Source organism: Barbus barbus (assembly GCF_936440315.1).
Source record: "Barbus barbus genome assembly, chromosome: 9".
NCBI lineage: Eukaryota > Metazoa > Chordata > Actinopteri > Cypriniformes > Cyprinidae > Barbus > Barbus barbus.
This window is the reverse complement of record NC_136737.1, coordinates 12,638,781-12,658,113: the sequence shown is the minus strand read 5'-3', so window position 1 is coordinate 12,658,113 and position 19,333 is coordinate 12,638,781. Positions and strand designations below refer to the sequence as shown.

General features: G+C 39.9%; 2 protein-coding genes across 3 annotated transcripts in view; both read right to left on the bottom strand.

The window, feature by feature from the left end:
* cfh (complement factor H) overlaps positions 1-19,333 on the bottom strand; it is a 159,924-nt gene that overhangs the window by 92,109 nt on the left and 48,482 nt on the right. The gene's annotated exons all lie outside the window — the stretch shown is intronic.
* LOC306875473 (complement factor H-related protein 1-like) lies at positions 12,342-13,620 on the bottom strand. The gene is made up of 4 exons (XM_079426058.1): positions 13,314-13,620; positions 13,065-13,238; positions 12,762-12,962; positions 12,342-12,620 (listed from the first exon to the last, which is right to left on the bottom strand). Exons 1-4 carry the CDS (start codon positions 13,519-13,521, stop codon positions 12,427-12,429), a joined length of 777 nt encoding a protein of 258 aa, XP_079282184.1. The 5' UTR covers positions 13,522-13,620; the 3' UTR covers positions 12,342-12,426.

Genomic DNA, 19,333 nt, shown 5'->3' with positions numbered 1-19,333 from the left:
GCGTAATGCCGTCCAAATGTTCATGCAAAGAAAGGCGGCGTGGTTTCAGTAACCGCAGTAGTGTTGATGCAGCTATGTCAGGGAGACACTGTGTGTTTCTATGCGAAAGCAAAAGCACTTTATTTGGCCTTCCGAAAGTAGATGCATTTAGGAATCATTAAGATTACTTCCCAGCAAACATTTGGATGTTTAATGACCGTTGAAAAGACGTCCCTCTGACACGTCCCATCATGGTTGAAAAATATCTCCAAAAGGAAAATTGAACCGATGTCTTTGACGTCTTCTGGCCGTGAATTACACGTCTTTTCTGCACGTCCCTGGAAATCTAAATATGTCATCTTCTGGATGTTCTGGACTGTTAAACAGCCATAAATCAAACAAGTAAACAACAAAAATACTAAAGTTTGAAAATAATTAAGCCAGGTGTCCTTGTAGACCAGGATTGGGAACCCTGGATCTATTACACCATGTTCTTGCAGTAGCACGGCATTTAGCCAAAATGAACAGATTGGGGATTTGATGATTTTGCTATCAATTTCCCACCAAGAAGTATGCTTAACTGCATAAAACAACACAACTCAAGTGTAGAGACCCCATGGTGGTTTATACTGGCAAATTCACACCAGCAGAGTTTCTTTTTAGGGTAAAGCCTAATCTTACCCCAACTAACTTTTAGCCTACTAACTAATTTTAGCCAAACTCAAAATATATTTCAGCTGACAATATGCACATCATTTCTTTCGGTTCCCTCGTGTCAAACAAGTAAAACTCAACCACTTTAATGCAAAATGTACTTACCCAACAGTAGATTTTTAATAATTCGTCAACTTTTGCAACACAGCCAAGCACCCTCCTCAAGTTCTCTTCTTATTCTTCTTCTTCTTCTTCAGTTTTCTGGCGGGTAGTGCCAACGTTAAGGTGCAATGGGCTCGGTGCAAAAGATGGCGCCAGTGAGCTTCGGCAACTCGAGTGTGTGCATACTTACTTCCGGTCTTGCGATGTTCACATTTACTGTAAGGGGAAACTTCATACGAAACTTGGCTAGATAGAAATAATGAATGTCAGATTAAAAAGCGGATAGTGGTATATCAAAGACAAGAGAAAACATTCTTGCTACATTATTGCGTACCTCTGTGTGGAAATTCATCAAGATAAACCGCGAAGATTTCTTATTTCTTCTGTTGATGAGGCTCAACATCAGCGCTTATCAGTCTGCAGGGATCTCTTCATTCAAACACAAATCATTCAAACATGCAATACTGTACATTTTCGGAGAGTTGATTTTGTTCTGACTGCTAGTTATAAGGTTTGTGACTGTCAAACGAGATGCTCAGAGATATCTGCATGTATTTATATTAACTTTTTGATAATTTATAACTGTAACATAATATGGTAGGTTGGCATTAATTAAAAGATCGGTGTTTGCATTACCTGTGTGTTTTATTAATATTTATCTGTTTTGTGAAAGATCTGTTGCATAAATAATTATGTCTACAAGCAGCACATGTATTTTTATGATTTCTTTTGCATTCATTATCAGATATCATTTTTCATTTAAAAAAAAAATGTTTGATGCAAAGTTAACTGTGTAAAATATTAAAATATGTTGTGAAAAAGATGATGGAACAAACTGATGTATATGCAAAACTGAGAAATGGATATTTATGAAGATCAATCGCAGCCCATAACATTTCATTAAAAATAAATAAATGTAATACAAACATTTTCGAGAAATAAGTAATTTGTACATAACTGGTGAGGAAAAAATGTGTAGCTGTGTGTACACACCACGAGTTCAACTTTCGTTTTGTAAACAGTAGGGATTAACGTATGTAAGTTTCAAATCCACTGGCGCAGTTAACATTTATAGTAGAGTGATAATAGCAGTCTAGATCTTATTTGCATTTGAAATGATATTATAAATCCTGTAAACATATATAGAAGGTAATATTTGTATTTCTCCGGTTCTCTACACTGGCGTTTAGCACAACCGGAAGCATCTATACACACACTCGCTAGACCGGAAATCCAAGATGGCGGAGATATGCAACTAGCCCATATCGCCACCTACTGTATAGACCCTTTTCACATGATGTCACGCAACTTCCGTTTTGAGTCGAAGCAGGGTATTCTTACTTCCGCCTGCATAGTAAAGCGCTATCGCTACCAGCATGGAGTTCAACCAGGCACTTATACATCTTCCACAAATACGATTAAAGGATGACTGCAGCTTTCTTCTCTCGTCCTCATTCAAGACGAGGCGTCTGGCATCTCAAATGAACTTACCGAATACCGATCGGCGAGATTTGTCGCTTGGTCGAGGGAGGCGTTGTGAATGGAGAAGTCGTACTTTCTGATTTCTGCGACTCTCGCACAGCGTTTGCTGTCTTTATTGCTGTTAGATATATTTGTCAAATAAGTTTTAGATATTTGCATGTGGTAACAAAGATTTTTCATTCAATAATTTATGTACTGCTTAATAGCCTATAGCATCTGTATGTACAATAATAATATTCAACATAAGCTTGTACTATTTAAATATCAATAAAATGTGGTCTATATTTTTCCACTTTATTTTGATAAACATGATACGATTTAAGTCATGAATAAATAAATGGGTCATTCTATGAAAATGCCAATTTTTCTGTCCCTAGCCTTTACAGAAATATTACACTTGAAAAACACTTTAGGGTTACAGTTTATTTATATTTTAAAATTAAACAATATGTTATTTGAACAATTACACCTTCTTGAGCCATCAATGTGGCAATATTTGTTTTTTAATTCATTATAAACGGTGGTCCCATGGAGTTGTGTCACTGGTGTTACCATTTAACAAAAATCATTTATTTTGAAATAGAAATCACACTAATGGCATTATTTGACTTCCTTCTTTCTATTTCTTGAAGATCTACATTTTAAAGAAAGGCCCATGATAAATCCACTGTCTCTTTTCAGTTATCAGAAAGTTTCTTATTTATCTCATGATTTCATATGAAGCTTTTAGCTGACGTCACTGGTATGACCTATTTATTGTTAGGGAATTGTAAAAAAAAAAAAAAAACTATAATACAAATGGATTAAACTACTTAATTTAGTGAGTATACCATGATTAACAACGTGGTTTGATACCTTGCAGCAGACATTAATTGTGTTGTATTAGTAGGTTATTTAACCTACTGTTAAATATGTATTATTGAAAGGCTTTTGTCTTTCAAACCGATTAAAATGCACAAATTCTCGTTATTTCTTATTTGCAGACATCCTTAAATTTTTTGTCTTTCACCTAATATATTTACTGTTTGCATTGAACTTTGAGCATCGTAACTTTGCAGATGTTGTTTATGCTCAATCAGCAACATTACACACTAACTAAAGTTAAAAAAGTTAAATCATAATCAATGACCCCCTATAAGTACCCCTGAGATTTTGAAAATAAATATTTTAATAATTAAGTATCACATTTGCATGTTCACGGTTCTCTGACATTGGTTAATGGTCATATGGTGTGCCGGTAAACACAAAATATTTCTTCTTTTTTAGTAAGTTAATTATTTTGATTGTTATTTTAAAATTATTCATTTTAATTTTACATTTTTAATTTGATTTAATTACAGCTTTGCCTTTCTTTCAATTCACCGCCCACCGAATTTAATTTACGAACCACAGTTTGGGAAACCTTGATGTAATATAATGTGTAATGCACTTCATGTTGTTAATTAGAATGAAAGGAATATACTTTCTCACTCTGTATTTTTATATCATTATGGTATAAGATTATCCTGTTTAAATCAATGTGATAAACGAGTTAGGTCAAAAGTAATCTAAAAGTAATCTGATTATATTAACTAAAATGTGTAATGTAATGGATTACGTTACTGACTACAATTTGTGTCATGTAATTTGGAATCAGTAACAGATTACAATTTGTAAATAATCTACCCAGCTCTGGGTATAACGGAAGTACGGATCCACTGCTTGCTTTGCGTAAAAGCGGAAGTTAGCTGACGTCATTGTGAAAAGGGCCTATTGGAGTGTGGACCAGAGTTTACCCATTTCATAAGAGAGAGGAGGAAACTATATATATATATATATATATATATATATATATATATATATATATATATATATATTTATATATATACAACCACTCATCTATCAAGTAAAAGTGCTCTGAACCATGACCCTATCCATATCCACTGTTTTTGTGACAATAATGACTGTCATTCATGGCTTACACTGAAATTATCTTTTGATTTCTTGTTTTAAGTGTGTTTTATACATTTATAAATTTATACATAAGTATTGTAATGTACAGGAAACAGGTCAAATAATGACTAAAATGCAGTGGCACAATTACTTAACCACACAGGGCACTTTGTGAATATAATTTGACATTAAACAAGATGTAAATACAAATACCCCTCCTTGAACTGCCACCTTAACGTGGTGGAGGGGTTTGAGTACCCGAATGAACCTAGGAGCTATGTTGTCTGGGGCTATATGCCCCTGGTAGGGTCTCCCAAGGCAAATAGGTCCTAGGCGACGGGTCAGACTAAGAGCGGTTCAAAAACCCCCTTATGAAGAAAAATAAACAGAGGACAGTGACGTCGCCCGGTATGGCGCAGCCGGGGCCCCACCCTGGAGCCAGGCCCGGGGTTGGGGCTCGTATGCGAGTGCCTGGTGGCCGGGCCTCCCCCCATGGGGTCCGGCCGGGCTCAACCCGAAGGAGCGACGTGGGGCCGCCTTCCCGTGGGCTCACCACCTGCAGGAGGGACCGTAAGGGGCCGGTGCTAAGAGGATCGGGCGGCAGTCGAAGGCGGGGGCCTCAACAACCTGATCCCTGGACACAGAAGCTAGCTCTAGGGACGTGGAATGTCACCTCGCTGGCGGGGAAGGAGCCTGAGATTGTGTGTGAGGTTGAGAGGTTCCGACTAGAGATAGTTGGGATCACCTCTACGCACGGCTTGGGCTCTGGAACCACACTCCTCGAGAGAGGATGGACTCTTCACCACTCTGGAGTTGCCCATGGTGAGAGGCGGCGGGCTGGTGTGGGTTTGCTTATAGCCCCCCAGCTCAGCCGCCATGTGTTGGAGTTCACCCTGGTGAACGAGAGGGTCGTTTCCCTGCGCCTACGGGTAGGGGATAGGTCTCTCACTGTCGTGTGTGCCTACGGGCCAAACGGCAGTGCAGAGTACCCGGCCTTCTTGGGGTCTCTGGGAGGGGTGCTGGAAAGTGCTCCAACCAGGGACTCCGTCGTTCTACTGGGGGACTTCAATGCCCACATGGGTAGCGACAGTGACACCTGGAGGGGCGTGATTGGGAGGAACCCTGATCTGAACCCGAGTGGTGTTCAGTTATTGGACTTCTGTGCTAGTTACAGTTTGTCCATAACGAACACCATGTTCAAGCATAAGGGTGTCCATCAGTGCACGTGGCACCAGGACACCCTAGGCCGTAGGTCGATGATCGACTTTGTGGTCGTTTCATCTGACCTGCGGCCGTATGTCTTGGACACTCGGGTAAAGAGAGGGGCGGAGCTGTCAACTGATCACCACCTGGTGGTGAGTTGGATCCGATGGCGGGGGAGGAAGCTGGACAGACTCGGCAGACCCAAGCGTACTGTGAGGGTCTGCTGGGAACGTTTGGCAGAGTCTCCTGTCAGAGAGATCTTCAACTCCCACCTCCGGCGGAGCTTCGACCGGATCCCGAGGGAGGCTGGAGATATTGAGTCCGAGTGGACCATGTTCTCCACCTCCATTGTCGAAGCGGCTGCTCGGAGCTGTAGCCGTAAGGTCTCCGGTGCCTGTCGAGGCGGTAATCCCCGAACCAGGTGGTGGACACCGGAAGTAAGGGATGCCGTCAAGCTGAAGAAGTCCTATCGGGCCTGGCTGGCTTGTGGGACTCCTGAGGCAGCTGACGGGTACCGACAGGCCAAGCGAACTGCAGCCCGGGTGGTTGTGGAGGCAAAAACTCGGGCCTGGGAGGAGTTCGGTGAGGCCATGGAGAAGGACTATCGGCTGGCCTCGAAGAGATTCTGGCAAACCGTCCGGCGCCTCAGGAGAGGGAAGCAGTGCCCTACCAACGCTGTTTACAGTAGAGGTGGGGAGCTGCTGACCTCGACTGGGGATATCGTTGGACGGTGGAAGGAATACTTCAAGGATCTCCTCAATCCCGCCGTCACATCTTCCATTGAGGAAGCAGAGCCTGGGGGCTCAGAGGTGGACTCATCCATCACCCAAGCTGAAGTCACCGAGGTACTCAAGAAACTCCTCGGTGGCAGGGCACCGGGGGTGGATGAGATCCGCCCTGAGTACCTCAAGTCTCTGGATGTTGTGGGGCTGTCTTGACTGACACGCCTCTGCAGCATCGCGTGGCGGTCGGGGACAGTGCCTCTGGGGTGGCAGACCGGGGTGGTAGTCCCTCTTTTTTAGAAGGGGGACCGGAGGGTGTGTTCCAACTACAGGGGGATCACACTTCTCAGCCTCCCTGGGAAAGTCTATGCCAGGGTACTGGAGAGGAGAATACGGTCGATAGTAGAACCTCGGATTCAGGAGGAACAGTGTGGTTTTTTGTCCGGGCCGTGGAACACTGGACCAGCTCTATACCCTCTACAGGGTGCTGGAGGGTTCATGGGAGTTTGCCCAACCAGTCCACATGTGTTTTGTGGATTTGGAGAAGGCATTCGACTGTGTCCCTCGCGGCGGCCTGTGGAGGGTGCTCCGGGAGTATGGGGTCCGGGGTCCGGGGTCCTTTACTAAGGGCTGTCCGGTCCCTGTATGACCGAAGCAGGAGCTTGGTTCGCATTGCCGGCAGTAAGTCAGACTTGTTCCCGGTGCATGTTGGACTCCGGCAGGGCTGCCCTTTGTCGCCGGTTCTGTTCATAATTTTTATGGACAGAATTTCTAGGCGCAGCCAGGGGCCGGAGGGTGTCAGGTTTGGTGACCACACGATTTCGTATCTGCTTTTTGCAGACGACGTTGTCGTGTTGGCTTCATCAAGCCAGGACCTTCAGCATGCACTGGGACGGTTTGCAGCCGAGTGTGAAGCGGCTGGGATGAGAATCAGCACCTCCAAATCCGAGGCCATGGTCCTCAGTCGGAAAAGGGTGATTTGCCCTTCAGGTTGGTGGAGAGTTCCTGCCTCAAGTGGAGGAGTTTAATTATCTTGGGGTTTTGTTCACGAGTGAGGGAAGGATGGAACGGGAGATTGACAGACGGATCGGTGCAGCTTCTGCAGTAATGCGGTCGATGTACCGGTCTGTCGTGGTGAAGAAAGAGCTGAGCCGCAAGGCGAAGCTCTCAATTTACCGGTCAATCTACGTTCCTACTCTCACCTATGGTCATGAGCTTTGGGTCATGACCGAAAGGACAAGATCCCGGATACAGGCGGCTGAAATGAGCTTTCTCCGCAGGGTGGCTGGGCGATCCCTTAGAGATAGGGTGAGAAGCTCGGTCACTCGGGAGGAGCTCAGAGTAGAGCCGCTGCTCCTTCACATTGAGAAGGGTCAGCTGAGGTGGCTCGGGCATCTGTTCCGGATGCCTCCTGGACGCCTTCCCGGGAAGGTGTTCCGGGCGCGTCCCACTGGGAGGAGACCCCGGGGAAGACCTAGGACACGCTGGAGAGACTATGTCCCCCGGCTGGCCTGGGAATGCCTCGGTGTCCACCCGGAAGAGCTGGAGGAAGTGTCTAGGGAGAGGGAAGTCTGGGCATCTCTGCTTAGACTGCTTCCCCCGCGACCCGGCCCCGGATAAGCGGAAGAAGATGTTTGTTTTGTTTTTTTAATAAAGATTCCCGTGTTTTTTTCCCCGTTTTAAATTTTTTATTTGGCTTATTTGTATGGGTGCTTGACTAGAAGTGTAAAGGACATCAGTGGACGTCTATTCACAACCTCTTAAAAACTACTTGTGGCACTTAAAATTATTTTTGCAGTATTAACCAAGGTGTAATCACAATTATTTGCATATTTCATAAGGATTTCATAGAGGGTCATGATGGACTATAAATGCACGTGTAAAAGACGTTACCTACTGGACATCGTCTCACAACTGAAGCACAACAGGGTATATTGAACTACACGTAGCTAAAAGTCAAAGTAACAATTATACATGCAACCCCTGAGAACTATAGACATTTACAAACGTATCTGAATGCATTTTTAGGAAATATTCTGTGTTACATATTTTTACATATTTATCTTCGCAACTATTTTTGGCCAGGGACACGACGTTGCCGTCGGTCCAATGTTTGCTGGGTCGCAATTCAAACAATACTATGGAAAAATAATAATTTATTTGTTATTTGTATAGGCTAGGTGGTCATACGGCATATGCCTGCAAATACGGGACAAACTGATTTCTTAAAATATGGGACGATTCCATATTATACAGAACGGTTAGCAACCCTATATAAAATGCAATAGAGAATTGACTCAGGGGCTCCCTAGTGTTCGGGGCTCTGGGCTGCAGCCCATGTTTCCCATGATGTAAGTCCTTCATTTAGGCAAGGGGAGGGGCGACAGTGGTGGCGCCTGCAGTGTCTGCCTTACGTCTCATTAGGGAAAGGGACAAACACCTGTGCTGCATTTCTAATGGAATCGATAAAGGTATGAGGTCTGTTGTTGTTTGAGAGGGATTTTGTATGTGAGTGCTGCTGAGATTCTTGCCGAGGCTGCTGTGCCGGGATGTGGCAATAGGGTCTGGCTGCAGACATGCACTTGCATTTTCAAACTTGCACTCTCAGACACCTGCACTTCCACAAGTGACGTCACAGAGCTTTTTCAGTCCTTGGTCCTATGCTCTGGAACTCCTTGCCTTTATCAATCAGATCATCACCTACGTTATCTTCTTTTAAATCATCTCTTAAAACATATCTTTTTTCTCAGGCTTTTGCTTAATTTGAATTTACTTTTTGTTTGGTCTCTGTTTGTTTTTTTCTTTGGTTATGTTTTGTATTACTTTTTGTATCATTTAATGGTTTTAAATGTTAATATTGTCTTAATGCTTTTGTTAGTTGGTATTTTTGATGTCTTGCCTGTGCAGCACCTTCGTCAGCACTTGACCTTGAACTTGACTTGCAGTCTTTTTTATTTATTTTTTTATTTATTAATTATTTTTTAAATTGAATTTCTCAACATTTTACACAAGTAGCCAGGTGGTGAATACAAGAAAAAAATGAACTAATTACAATGTCACTTGCAATCGCTGCTTCCACTTTTCGCTATCTGTGACGTCACTTGCAATCCAAACAAACCGTGCTTGTTGCCAGTGGAGACAAGACGCTGTGGTGGTTAAACGATTAAAACTAATATCATAACATACAGGCAGGGTCCTGCAAGTCATCTGTAAAAGAAAAAGCAAGACCCGCAAATCTGCGGTCATTGAACAGCAAATAACAAATAAAGACCGCAAGTGACGTCACTTGCGGAAGTGCAGGTGTCTGAGAGTGCAAGTCTGAAAATGCAAGTGCACGTCTGCAGCCAGACCCTTCTCAGATGTGGGCTGGATGTTTCTCTGCGACATGTGTGAAGCGATTGGGAGGGATAGTTTGTAGTTTTGGGTTAAAATTCTAAAATTCGGCGGCCGCCGCTTAATTGTCTTCCCAAACACTGTACCCTATGTCCGGTAGCGGGTAAGAAGGCCAGCAGCCCATTATCTGCCTTTATGGTTTATTGAATTGGGTGTATATAGGTAGCGTTTTATTCGCCGGGGCGTCCTGGTTTAATGTGATTGATTAATTGATTAATTGTTACCGGTCCCCCCGGCGTTTGTATATGTTTGTAATTGTGAGTGTGCGTGCGTATGGGGTATTAGGGCAGGTTATCCTCTTTCATGTGCCATTTTTCATATAGTTTTATATTGACAACGGCTAAGTAGTTAGCCAGAGTGGTTTTGTGGTGTGGTGCCATACTGAGTGGTTTTATGGTGTGTATTGAAGTGTGTGATTTAACTGATGCACTTATAGTGGCACATGCCCCTCAGATTTTTGAGCTAAGTGGATTTTGAATGCATATTCCAAAATACAAAAAAATAGCCGATTGATATTTTCTATATTTGATACAATCGCACCAGCGTGATTAGAACGTTCAGCATATCATATCATCAGTCATGTCATATCGTCCCATATTTGGGTTTTATGGTCAGTAAATGTTTATGGAAAACGACCAAAAAATTAATAAAAATAAAATAAAATTGATATACAAAAAATATATTATTATATTGTATAAAACATATGGTCTACTCTGTGTCATTGTGTTACCATGCATGAGCATTTGTTGAGACATCCATGATTATTAATAGAAGAAAAATAAATATCAGATGTACATGACAGATGTACACTTTTACAAAGCTATAAACTGTATAAACAGTCTTGACTGAAACACCTACAAAATATTTAGTTTAAAGGCTGAGTCACGTTCCTTATTTAACATAAATCAATTAGTAGAGCATTGCGCTAGCAACGCCAATATCATGGGTTTGATTCCCAGGGAAAACAAGAGCTGATAAAATGTAAAAACTGTAACTTGAATGCAATGTAAGTCGCTTTGAATTGTCTGCTAAATGCTAAATGTAAATTATTGAGTACTAATAATAACTTTGATTACCTGTTTTCCAAAAGTATTCATAATCACTCTTAAAAGCGGTGGTGATATGAATCTCTGAAGTTTGTGTAATGTAGATGAAAATCAACCATCCCCTTTCCTCCACCCCACCAAACAGGACTCGGTTCCACGTCCCAAAAACGGCAGCCCCCTTCTTCACAAATCCAATTCAGCTTGCTGAGTTTGGTTTAAATATTTAGTCCATGTTTGTATACTAATATTTAGGTATGCACCAAATGTTCGGCCACTAAAATGAATAATAAGCAAAAAGACCAAACAATGATAAATTGTACCAAACAATGACATGATGTGATCAAAAATCAACCAGCATAGAGGAAAAAGGGTGCACTCTTTATAATGCAGCAAATGTCGCAGTGTAGAAGCAATTAAAACAGTTCGAGAAAGACGCAAAAATCATTACAAGCACCGACAGTGAGAGACTGTTTAGCACTGCATCGCATGTCTTCGATGAGAAGAGGAAGGGGTGGTTGTTGCTTGTTATGTTTGATGATTGAAATGGCCTTAAACAATTAGTAAATAAACGGCAGAACATTATGTTTTCTAATACACGCACAAATTGCATCTGTTCTGACAGCGCTGCGCATCTGCTTGTTAGCCAGGGTTCAAAGTTCAAGAAAAAACAGCGCTGAAACGAGCGTTATTCGTTAGTTGCTGAGTCACATTTTTATGAATTTTTAGAAGGTATGTTATAAGTGCGACAAACATATTCTCAAATTTGTAATGACACAAAAACAGTTATTTTTGCGCCTGACCTTATTGAATATGCATTTGTATGAGTTTCCCTTTCAGATGCAAAATTTATGGGAAGAGAATATCCATCATCATGGATCATTTATAAATCTGCTGTTGTCAACAATAAGAGGCACTGAGGCACTAACATTAATAAATGTTAATGTAATTTTACTGTTGTTCTGTATAATAAAATAAAAAGTAAGACAATAATAATGATAATTACAACAGCTAATACATTTATTCATTTAGCTGACGCTTTTATCCAAAGCGACTTACAATTGCTATATATGTCAGAGGTCGCACGCCTCTGGAGCAACTAGGGGTTAAGTGTCTTGCTCAGGGACACATTGGTGTCTCACAGTGGATTCGAACCCGGGTCTCTCACACCAAAGGCATGTGTCTTATCCACTGCGCCATCACTCACCTAATACATTTATTATAACATTCACACGTCTGGGTTTGCCTATTTATTTATTTATTTACTTCGTACTTGGGTACAGTAAAATGGCTAAAATGGAATAAAATAGTCATTTCAAAAGCAAGACATGACAAAAATAGAGTTGAAATCGCAACTGAGCTAATGAGTGTTCCTCTGCTGCCATCTACTGGCTATAATGATAATTTCATGTCATTTTCATCTTAAAAGTCTTTGGGCCAGTTTTTCTAAACAGGGTAAATTAACGCAAGAATGCAATTCCAAAACAGCGTCGATGGGAGGGAAAATTTCTCCGTGTGATTTACTAACAATGTGCAAACTAAAGAACACAGATGCAACATCTCATTTACATACTGACCAATGCAATATATCAAGCGCGGCGCAAATTAGCATAGTCTCAAATTAAGAATAAAGAAATAAAGAAGCCACTGTACTTGAAAAGAATCGGAGGACAAAAATAAAGGTTTGCTAGAAGTTTTTGAAGTTTTTTTCTTGTTCGTTTGTGTGCTTGTTTGCTTTTTATCTTGCAAGAAATCAGACAAAACAGACAAATTGATTTGGAAAAAGAAGATTTATTTTGATCTGCTTATTTGTCTAATAGTACAGCTGATGCCTCATCTTTGTTTTATTCCTTCTGTTACACACACTCAGGCAAAGTCATCATTCCATCATTACACTTTTGTCTCAGGGCAATATCAATTCTTTGAAATTTGCCCCTCTGACACATAAAGGTGATGTGATCATTATGTGGTGCAAACATCTTTTGGTCATTAGCATAGGCCAAGTCTATACCTTTTTCATCCATTATCTCCTTTGTCACTGTACAGGGCTCTGAAATAAACCCAGCATGTCACAATATCAGTGTCACAATATGCATTCAATAACTAATCATCATAACCTACAACTTAAAACTACAAGATTACATCATGATGTAAATAGAAGATATAAATGGCGAAGTCTGTTCATATTTACCTAAACACTTAACACTCCCTCTCCATTCACCTTGCTGACAGGTCAAGTATTTGGTGAAAGGGTGTTGCAGATTCAGTGTGTATTTACTAAAGCAGATGTATTCAACTCGCTCTCCTGTATCGTATTCCTTTTTTGGCATGTCTATTGTATCTGCATTGTTCAGCTGTGGTGGTGGCCCACATTTCGCTGAGACTGTCATCTCTAAGAAAATGTGCAATTAGTAAATCTCTAATATGATAATGAGGTGAATTGAATAATTACCTCATTCATTTTCATATATTGAAATTTAATAGCAGAACATACCAGCACACAGTGGTTTTGGTGTCCATCCATCTCGTGTACATGTGGCCTCTTCTGCCATTTTACGATACCCAGACTCGCAATCGTAATATTGTTTTGCTCTCAGTTTCATATCTTCTCTAAAGTACTGTTGTAGTCTACTCACATGCTGGTCACGTGGAACATTGCATCTAATCTCTGAAACAATATTCACATGCTTTTAATAACATGCAGTGAGTTCATCACCAAATCCAGAAGTGTTTATAATCTTACCTTTACAAAGAGGCTCATTGTCCCACTGCCCATTATCTTGGCATTTAAATAATTTGCTGGTTTCTTTTTGACCATATAACCAGGCTTGTTCAGAGCAGGTGATCTCCACAACTTCTCCAGGTCTGAAAATAATTTTTCCCTGTGGTCTGATCTTTTTTACTCCAACTGTGGTAGCCTGAAGCTCACAAGTTATTTCTGTACAAGACATAATTATGTTGTATTTAAATGTTAAACACAGATGACTTTTTAACTTTATTACACACTTATTTACTTTTGTATGAAGAGAACAGTGTTTTAGATAAGAGCTTTTTTTCTTCTTGAATTTAACCAACTAAGATGCGTTTTCTGTTTTTTTAACAAATCAATTTCTTTTACTGTTTTGAATAGCAACAGACCTGTGTGTTATTCCTTGATTAATAATAATGAGGACATAACATCACCCTTTAAGAACAAGCCTGGGTTTTTTTTAAAGAAAACATATTACATCTAGAGAGAGAAGAAATACCAGTCATTGCCGTATTCTCCATCTATTTATCTGTTCATAAGCTGTCATTTGAAACTTTTGAAACTTGCTCCATTTCTCAAAACTCTACACACAAAACCACAAAACACACACACGGTCTCTTCACCGTAAAGCGACCTTGAATGGAAAGGCACTATATAAATAAAACGTATTATTATTATTATTACAACAACAACATGCAAAACATCATACATGTCTTGCAAAAGCAAATACTTCTTTCAAATCTATTTGAACTCTAATGGTATTATAGTAACTCTACACACAAACATAAAATAATTAGCCACATACACGCCAAACTACACAGATGTGAAAAAGGTAAAACAGTACACTTGTGTATGCTTTACTTGTTCAGAGTGCAAGGGAGCACAGGAGTTTGACATAGCACTCACACTTACATGCATATGCACATATACACTGCATAAACAGTATGTACGTACTACCAAAGTCCCTTTCAGGCAAGTCATGCCATTCGGCGGCCATCTTTGAAACACCTCTCGGGCATGCAAGTGCATCTCCTATCTCTTTGAATGGGGAAACATCAAATTCTCCAAAATTGCTTGCCAAGCTTACGATTACATTTCTTATTTGAAATCACCAATGAAACCTGACAACAACTGTATCATAAATGTAGTTTATTTTGCTCAAATAGCATTAAAAAAGCGGCTTTTTCAGGCTAGATCAGCCAGTGCGCAGTCCTAGGTGCACGTCTCAGAACTTCCGACTGTTCACATCTTTGAACAGCAGAACAGCAGCTGCAGTGACGCATTTTCCCCAAACTATACGAGTGACACATCACGGGTATTCTATAGTCTTTGGTACAACTGATAAATTTTACACAGTTATTAAGCAACTGAAAGGAATCAATACTGAACTGACTTGAATATTGAACTTGTTTTGTATTCATATGCAGTCTATATAAAAAAAAATAAAAAAAAAAAATACAAAAATTAAAAAATGAAGTGATGTATGGCCAAGTATGGTGACCCATACTCGTAATTTGTTCTCTGCATTTAACCCTTCCAAGTGCAGACACACAGTATGCTGCGGCGCCCGGGGAGCAGTTGGGGGATCAGTGCCTTGCTCAAGGGTCTCACCTATTCACCTAGTCGTGGTATTGAGGGTGGAGAGAGAGCTGGACATTCACTCCCCCCACCTACAATCCCCGCCAGACGTGAGACTCGAACCCGTTACCTTTGGGTTACAAGTCCGATTCCCTATCCATTAGGCCACGACTGCCACCTTAAATAAATATAATTTTTTTTTTTAAAAGATGGACCTTTCGCACTGGTCATGCTAATCTTCTCTGTATCAATCCAGTATATGTGCCGCCGTGGCGAGATGTTTAATCGCACATTTATAATAAACCATTAATCATTATAATGAGCCTTTAATTGCCTGCATTACGGTGACCGAGAGAGCTCAATGCGCTGCAAATAGAAAAAATACCTGCAAATTAAGAAAACAACTTCCTCAATTTTATAACGCACACGCTGCAAATGCTCACAACACAACCAAACAAAGAGACGCACTGCAAATAAAATTTATTTGGTTGTATTGTGAGCATTTGCAGTGTTTCTTTATTTGTTTGCATTGTGAGCATTTGCACCACCTGCTGTCAAACTGATGAAGATTTTTTCTTGATTTGCTGGTGCTTTTTCTATTTGCATGTGTTTTCTGAAGTTGCAGCATGTTGAGCTCTCTCGGCCACCGTACTACATAGCCTATAAGCGCTCAAACACACACATAACAAGTATTAAAGCTTGCCAACATGTACTGCAGAAGCTATGATTATGAATGTGTCAGGGACAAATAGTAAGGAGGCTGCATTAACATTTTAATAATGTATTGATATACTAGTGCTTTCAGCATAAGAGATGAATTTGGCGACACTGACTCATCAGTGAATGAATCAGAGAATTTGTTTTCTATTTGAATTGGTTCATTTGAAAGTAGACATTTCGCTCTCTATAGATGTCTTCCTATCTGTGAGGCAAATATACACAGAGTTTTGTGCTAAAGTTCACAGAGACCGAAATGGCAGAAAGCTCATCCCGTTTGCTTTCATTATCTCATTATATCACAGACTGTATGACTGATTTTTTTTTTTTTTTCCTGTGACTAAGCGAAAATGTTTTGGTTGACCAAGGCTCTACTTTCTACTAACAGTTAGTCGACTATTAGAGGGCAGCCCTAATATATACCGTGACCCGAATATAAGACGACCCCCCCTTTTTCCAGATGTGCCTTTTGGAAAAAGGCTTTTTGAAAACCAAATCTTGTTTTACAGGGGGGAAAAAAATTCTTAAATTATTTTCATATTGCATATTTTTCCTATTTTAATTTTTGTTTTGAGAGTATGGTAAATACTGGTAAAAGTGTACCAAGAAATGCACTTAAAAATATACAATTTTAGATATACCATAAAAATAACAAGTAGCCCATCTGCATTATATAACATTCAGTCTACCCATCTCATAGTAGCCTACCAAAATTTTATTAACACTAGAAGTGAAATCTTATTGTCTTGAAATCTGGGTACTGTCTTACATTTTAAAATCCCTTACAGAGGAAGTTTGTTCCCATCAGGCCAGTGCTTGAAGTACCGGCACTTATATATTTTAGCCTTTAGAGTACCTGCACTTTTTTGTGCGTACCTGCACTTCTGACATGTTGACGGTACTCAGAGTAAAATCGTCAGGGTCTGGGTGATTAGGCTATATGATCCCGTATATGATTAGAAATTACATAGAAACTATGTAAATCACACTACCCCGGCGGGATCACCTCTCATCTCAATTAATCACGTGAATGAACGCAAGCAGAGTCGGTCTACTTCATTGTGTGTTGCGCGAGAGCATGTCAGGGGAGGTGCGCGTAGCAGTAGAATAATAATTAATTATCGATTACTAATTTGAATCAGTACTTTATAACGAAAATCATATCTTAAAATGAAAAGAAGCAGGCTTTTGCACATCATACCTCGATGGGAGTACCGCAAGGGTCCATTTTGGGACCCTTGCTTTTTAGCATCTATATAAATGACCTCCCTAGAGTGTGTTCGGACGTTGACGTAATTATGTACGCTGATGACACGGTGATCTTCACTTCTGGGGAAAACGAGCTGGAGGTTGCTGACAAATTATCAAAAGAGATGCAAAAAGTTGCAGAATGGTTGCAGACGTCCTATCTGACTTTAAATGTAGATAAAACGGTTTCAATGTTTTTTTCAAATAAACGTAAATTACAACTAACTCAAGAAATTCAAGTTAATGGACAAAAAATTAAAAATGTAAATGAAACAAAATATTTAGGTCTGATACTTGATTCGAACCTTAGTTTTAAAAGTCACATAAAAAAACTTGGTAATAAATTGAAATTTAATTTGATGAACTATAAACATATCAGAAATTCATTAACTATGGAAACCTCAAATATATATCTTAATACTATGATTGTCCCACATCTTCTGTATTGCATGTCTAGTTGGTCTCAGGCGTGTAAAACATCGTTAAAATTACTTGAATCATTATATAAAAGGGCCATAAAAATTCATGATAAAAAGCCTTGCCAGTACCATCATTGTAAAATACAAAGTAAATACAACATATTGAGTTTTGAAAACCTCGTTAAATATAATCAAATTTCTGCTCTATTTAAAATGATCCATAACATCGCTGCTCCCGCTTTGAGAAAATTTGTCACACTAAATTCGGAGAAAATTTCTAGAGCCACACGGTCGACAGTCAGAGGAGAGTGCAGTGTTCCCAGACGTAGAACCACATATGGCCAACAAGCGTTCTCTTATAAAGCAGTGAGCCTTTGGAATACTCTTCCAAACGAAATTATTTCATGTACAAACTATAGTACTTTTACACGCCTGACCAAACAGTGGTTGTTATTAAAGCAAACCTGTACACACTGAATGACTGTGATATGAATGGTGTAAATTGTGAGTAAGTGAGTGATAGATTCCTGAAGTGGAGAGTATTTTTATGATGTGAGTGAAGTAATGCTTCCATGTATTATTTTGTATATATTTTATGAATTTGTGTAAGTATAATATCAACCTGTCTAGGGACTGCGGGTGGAAATTAGCATTTTTTGCTATAACCTGGCACATGACATCTCTTCTTTTTTAGACTAATGTTTTTTGTGCATTGTCCCTGATCAAATAAATAAATTCAATTCAATTCAATGCACATCATGCTTTTGCACATCACATCATTTTAAACCGTAAACTCCTGGAAAGTCCAAGGATTCAGTGAACGAATTCAAACAGTAAGCTCAAAACAGCGCTAATGCAGAGAAAACACGGCCGATTTAATCAGTGATTACGGAGAGAATAGTGACTTACGTCCAGATGTCAGTAAAATTATTCTTTTCAGCGTGTATTTGTCTTAAAAGCAAGAGTGTTTTATAATGAATGCTGATTATGCGGTGGTCAGAGATTTAGCAATTCTGAATGGATCCGTATATTAAAAGGCAGGCGATTTAGTGGTCTTTGGCGTCTCCCTGTGGTCCTGTTTGGTATTGCAGCTTGACTTGTGCTAATTTGTATTGAAAACTTTTATTTAATTATTGATTGATTGATTGAGGCACTATACATACATTGTGAATTATTAAAATGTATTTATTTAATTCTTTCCCCGCCAGCGTTTAAAAAAAAGTTGCCAGCCACCACCAGCATTTTTGATGATTTTCACCTAAATTTGACAGCCCTCCGAATATGTTCTGCTATGAATGTATGAACATATTATACATCAAAATATAGAATCAAGCCTCTGCTTTTAAATTAATAAAACTATTTTATTCTATCTTCATGTGTTCATGTTTTATCACCACCTGAATGCACATAGGTTTCATCAGAAATACAACATTTTGGACAAAAAACTGAGAAAAATTTATTTTTAAAGAGTAGTGCATTTTCAAGCAAAATACATTCAAATGTCAAATTCTTTCACCTGTAAATAATTATATGAATAACTGAAATTGCATTCAATAAACAGAACAGACAGACACACACACACACACACACACACACACACACACGTCTGGTCAGCTATCCTTGTAGGAACTCTCCACAGGCGTAATGGTTTTTATACTGTACAAACTGTATTTTCTATCCCCTACACCTAAATTTACTCCTCACAGGAAACTTTCTGCATTTTTACTTTCTCAAAACAATCATTCTCTATGATTTATAAGCTTTTGTACCCATGGGGACCTCAATATAGGCCCCCACCGTGACATGAGTCCCCATGAGTCTGTGTGTATTCAGGTTTAAGTCCCCACCAGGATATATAAACCTGTGTACACACACACACACACACACATTCAGATTGACGGGTTATCGGTCCATACACAACTAGAGATGTTTCTGTGTCTGTAGAGGCATCTCTCTCACTGACTAATTTGTCCCGATCATATTCAAAATGTACCGGCACTTCTTTTTTTCCACTTCAAGCACTGCATCAGGCTAACATGACAATCACAACTC

Excerpts from the sequence above, each read along its gene's own strand:
- LOC306875473 (XM_079426058.1), bottom strand. The coding sequence starts at position 13,521 with ATGTCTTGTACAGAAATAACTTGTGAGCTTCAGGCTACCACAGTTGGA. Across the intron at positions 12,963-13,064 it reads ACCAAAACCACTGTGTGCTG|AGATGACAGTCTCAGCGAAA; the intron begins GTATGTTCTGCT and ends ACATTTTCTTAG. Across the intron at positions 12,621-12,761 it reads AGGGAGTGTTAAGTGTTTAG|AGCCCTGTACAGTGACAAAG; the intron begins GTAAATATGAAC and ends GGTTTATTTCAG.